Here is a 5189-nt window from a genome sequence, read left to right as displayed (position 1 = left end):
TTTTTTTTTTTTTTTTTTTTTTTTACGTCATGCAATCGTCCATCCAGCCGCGATTACGGGAGTTGTACTGACATACGAAAAAAAAAAAAATTTTTTAGGTAACCCAATGATTTCGTGATTTTGGGCTTACGTATATGTTAATTTTGTTATGAAAAAAATTTTTGGGAAAATTACTACTAATTACTATATAATTATCTAATACCTTCGGCATGGGAGAGATTTAGGATTCGATGGTGAAATAGACGTTTTTACGAATTCATTTTATTTACACTGTATGCTCTTGGATCGAGAAGCTCTAGTTGACTTTACGGTAACTTATCCTGTACTATTTAGATATTATATTCATAGTGACATGGTTTTATTGTACCGGCGACATAGATTTTCGTAGGGCAATGATTTCGAGAAATTTGAATGAAAAGAAAAAGGGAAAAAGTATATATCGCGAAAAAAACCCTTTGATAAATCTATTCGTACAGTTATATTATTTATTTTTGATATATCGATCTTATGCACTATATTATTTATCGATAAATCGCATCTAGACTCACGTGTCACGCTCTACGATATAAGCGTACTTTCTCCCCTGTCCATCGATCGTACGTACCTGTCTCGTTATTGATAATTCTTTTTTTTTTATCATTTTTCAGTTAACCTGCAAAATCTATCAGAATAATTTTCATTTACACAGCTTCCCTTCGATTTTTCCTTTATAAATTAAATTCACTTTTCCGTACACGTGCACTTTGCTTTTTTCATAAGGAAACACGATTTCTTGAATTTCCTTGTATTTCGCAAATTTTATCTCCCTTCCTCGCACTTTTTTACCCATTTTATTTCGTGTTCGTGTTACGTCACGCACTAGCGAAGTACATATGTATTTTCCTTTCACGTATGAGTTACCATGCATGTGCCACTGATAAACTCAATATCACAAGTAAAGTGTACGTGAAACGAACTCCAAACGTTAAATGTGTTTTTTTTCTTCTTCAGGAAACAAAAAAAAAAGCGCACAACATATTCACAGCATTAGGTCCCCTCGTACACGTCCAGGTTTCATTTTCTTTTTTTTTCACCCTATTTCCTTTCTTTTTACTCCTAGTACCTCCACTTCGTTTTTCGGCTTTTACTCCATTTCCATTCGCTTGATTTTTAACGGGAAAATGTTAAACAAAGTTTCAAACTTTCTTCCGCATGGACCAAGCTCGGGGCGCAATCAAAACCGACGATCTGCTCCGCAAGGTTCAATCCGAATTTAAATAGGTGGAAACCCTGAACCAAAACCATGTACCCATTTCTGTACTCTTGGCCCTATTCACTACCGCGTAATTTGCATTTTATCGAAAAATCGTCGCAGCCTTTTTCTTTTAGGAACCTGGTTCGCAGAAGTGAAATTTTCCATTGTCTATAATGCTCTGGCAATCCTACGTCTTTTTTAATGAAATAAAATTGCTATCAGACCAATAATTTAGTTAGTTGGTTAAAATTACAAAAATTCATCTCTAGGCGATCATAAATTAATGGAACAAGTTTAATTGATATTTATGAAAATTCATACGTTCGCCCATCGATACGTATACTTGTCCATTGCCTAATTAGCGAATCTTATTTTAATTCTTGTAATAAGTGATTGCCTCTCTGTTACTTGAATAATATTTTCAAATTTCAATCATTACCTTATACGCTTAATTAGATTTACACTACGATTAATTATAAGCTGCACAGTCGTGAATATACCATTTTTTTTCTCTTTTTACCTAAACACACCAAATTTTAATGCCATTCTCTTACACGAACTTAGCACCTCTGAGTCATAAATGGTGAACATTACAAATATCGAATTGTTCATTCTAACAACTTTGATTATGCATCTATACACGTAAGTGTAACAAAAAGGTATATCGTTAAATTTTTGCAACAACTTTAAATTAACACAAGTTGAACAATCTGGTAAATTTTTTTTTGTTTTTTTTTTTTTCTTTTCAACATGACCGGCCCATTTACAGTAGTCGGACGAGAGAATAAAAAAGATTTGAAAAGCAAAAATTGACAGATGCAACAGGCAACGTAATTTACAGATTAGGCACACATCTCTCATTTTCATAGTCGTTAATTAATTCATTAGCTCGTTAGACCATTCATCGCCACGCATGCACAGGTACACTCATCTCAAAAAATTAAAAGATCTGCACGCGTAAGGCACTACCGTACATATTTCACTTAGTACAGGTCGCGCCTGAAAATATTCTACGTGTCCATAAGGGATAAGGTATCCACAGGCCGGCCGTTAAGCTAAATAAATAAACGTCATTCTCTACGTTATAATAATCAGATCTACGTCTACGTCCCAACGTCTTACGTGTTACGCACCGATAGTGGGAAGATTGTTCGCTCGCTTATCAATTATCAATCACGAGGAACTACGAGAGGAAGGATCGAGAGTGAATAAAAAAGATATGCACGTATAAAATCGACAAAATAGAAAATCAAATAAACGTAAACAAAATAAATTTTTCTTCCAAAAAATTTATAGCGATCGACGAAAAATTCGTCTGATATATAAATTGATCGATATGTATTAAATACGTTAAACTATTTCATTGATAATCAGTTTACTCGATTATTCGATTTTTAACTATATTTCATATTTTTGTCAGTTAGGAATTTTAGTAGCAGTCTCGAACAGCGACTTTTTTCGTAATCGATCGTTCTTATCGATCTTTTTCTCTACGTAATAATAATTGGTAAAAAAAAGGAATATGGAATTAATGCATTACTATGATATAGGGAAATAAACGCTTTTCTATACATATACAGTTATATACATTGATCTTCGGTAATCCAGTTTTTGGTGTATATATGTATAATACAATACGATATGCCAACACTCGCCATATTACATTGTGGAAGGGCACGCTTTCGTGATATGTATAACTATTTACAATGCTACGAAAAAAGAACTTCGACCAATGAGTTCTTCATATACCTTTTTGCCTAATTTCGATTTTAATACTAAATTTTTGACTTTTCGTTAGGAGACGCCGTAATACTTGTTATTTACGGGATAACAATTATAACGCAGGAATCTTCCTCGTGATTGTAGATTATGGATATGGGGTTCGCAGAGGTCATAGGTCAACGACCTGTCCATAGATCATCTTGCGACCGGACAGTCTCGCAATTACATTCGATAATTAGACCTTGCATCGATTCCTGATACGTTGAAAATACTTTTTTTATAGGAAATCTTATTCGGTGTTCAGAACGATTTTCCAGATTTTAGGAAATTTACGACGTCTTCCTTGGAACGAGCCTAGACGTAAGGATCACGTCGTATTCTCTTTGTGTTTACAAGAAGTTCATCATTGAAGTCTTGGTCGCGAAGTTCGCGAAGTCCTTAAAAAATTTTTCGAATTAATCGGAATCAGCCTTAGACGCGGGTTACAACGACTTCCGGTCGTCGAGACAGGGCCTACCTGGACGGTCTCCAGGTTTGATTCCTGTACCTGCAGAGGAGGGTCCTCTTGAAGGCCTGCCGGAAGACCTTATTGAAGATCGTGTAGAAGATGGGATTGACCATCGAGCTGGCGTAGCCCAGCCAAGTGACCAGATCGATGATCTTATGATCGATCTTCTTCTCGCAGTCGGGACAAAATGCTGGGACCAGGTTGAGGACGAAGAAGGGAGCCCAGAGTATGACGAAGGTGAAGAACACGACACCCAGTACCTTAGTGGCCTTTTGCTCCAGACGGATGATCCTACCGTGTCTGGAGCTGTTACGTGAGACGACGCTACTCGTTCTGGAGTGATGCGCCCTAACGGGTCCGGAATACCTCAGCAAACAGGGCGACGAGGAATTGTTCTTAGCCGCGAGGTTAGCAGCCCCATTGTGCGCCCTCATAGTGGCTGCTCTTCTCAAGGGTGTCGCCCTGGGCGGAGCTAGTAAAGTCCTGGTGCTACCGAGACTCGAACCCCTTCTGCCGCTTCTCCAGGTCACCACGGAGCTCGAGCTCTCATAATTCTTAGCGTCTACGCGCGATCTGCCCAGAAGACCCATGTCCAGGTTTTTCCCTATAGGCTTCAGGGTGTCGCTGGACACTATCACCACCTCCGAGGACGGCTGAGGTGGCTTTTCGGAGGATTCACCGAAATAAGGACACGTGCACGGCGGCGGTAGGGACAGATCGCCGATCTTGTCGAAGACCTTCTTCTGGCCGACCTTTCCGTCCTCGATGGTCGAGCTCTTACGGGACGAAGGCCTACTGCTGATCGTCTGCTCGTGGAAGCTGAAGGAACGCTTGCGCGTTATCTTCGGCGGGGAATCGACTCGTTCCAGATGTGCCTCGTTGTAGGTAGACGCTCTCCTTCTTTGCCTCCAGGGCGTAGGTGGACTAGGCTCGTCCTGGGTCATCGTCAAGCTGCTTCTCGAACCTGAAGCACTGCTCTCAGCACTTTCACCACTTCTGAAACAAAAACAATACCCGTGCCAAACTTTACTGTCTCGTCTCCTTGTAATTCAGGGACGATTTTTCTGACTTTTTTTCTTCTTCTATCGCTGCTTCCGCAAATTCATCTCCAGATGCTTTCACAGGATCGAAGGATCCCGAAGATTCGACCCGCCCTAGTTTTTGGTCTGGCAGGAATTTCTAGTCCACGATCGGGCTCGAAGTGGAATAATAACAGGTGCGACAAGGAACATGGGCTTCTAGAAGGAAAGATGATGAAACCGAATGGAGAAAAAAAAAGCGTGTAGAACTAGACCCGCTGAGGTAGCAGAGAAGAAAAAGTGGTTCTTCATGAAAGGATATCAGCGACTGACGCCTGTATTGGACCTAGAAGTGGGACGTGTCGATCGCTTGACAAATTGGTTGGAAAGTTGCCGAACGGCGTACGAGTCAAGGGACTGGAGGAAACACGGCGGCTGGGTGTGACGAGCCATGAAGAGCGTACAGAAGTGCTTTGCAAACAGGGGAGGCACCGCCATGTGTACAGCTTCTGTTTACCTGTCAAACAGGGCTTAGCGAAATGTTTGTATCTCTCGCGACGATGACACGGATCCTCACCCGGCCCACAGATCCCAAGGGTCACTCGAGCGCTTCCGCTCTCTTCGCCGTGCATTATACTCAAAATGGCTGGGATCTGTATAAAAAAAAAAAAAAAAAAAAAAAAAAAAAAAAAAAAAAAAAAAAAAA

At 40.0% G+C, this 5189-nt stretch overlaps 2 protein-coding genes across 2 annotated transcripts in view; one reads left to right on the top strand and one right to left on the bottom strand.

The window, feature by feature from the left end:
• Positions 1-5189, top strand: part of LOC107264296 (26S proteasome non-ATPase regulatory subunit 1) — a 45395-nt gene that overhangs the window by 30454 nt on the left and 9752 nt on the right. The window lies entirely within an intron of this gene.
• Positions 3215-5189, bottom strand: part of LOC107264297 (octopamine receptor 2) — a 41919-nt gene continuing 39944 nt past the window's right edge. Inside the window, exons 6-7 of the mRNA XM_025081537.1 lie at positions 3474-4460; positions 3215-3393 (exon numbers count right to left, since the gene is read on the bottom strand). Of these exons, the coding sequence (XP_024937305.1) occupies positions 3360-3393; positions 3474-4460 (1021 nt within the window). The 3' untranslated portion in view covers positions 3215-3359. The remainder of the gene's footprint in view (positions 3394-3473; positions 4461-5189) is intronic.

The sequence above is a fragment of the Cephus cinctus genome, unplaced genomic scaffold (genome assembly GCF_000341935.2).
Source record: "Cephus cinctus unplaced genomic scaffold, Ccin1 Ccin1_scaffold0168, whole genome shotgun sequence".
Taxonomy (NCBI): domain Eukaryota; kingdom Metazoa; phylum Arthropoda; class Insecta; order Hymenoptera; family Cephidae; genus Cephus; species Cephus cinctus.
The sequence above is the reverse complement of the archived record's forward strand: the minus strand, read 5'-3'. Positions and strand labels throughout refer to the sequence as shown.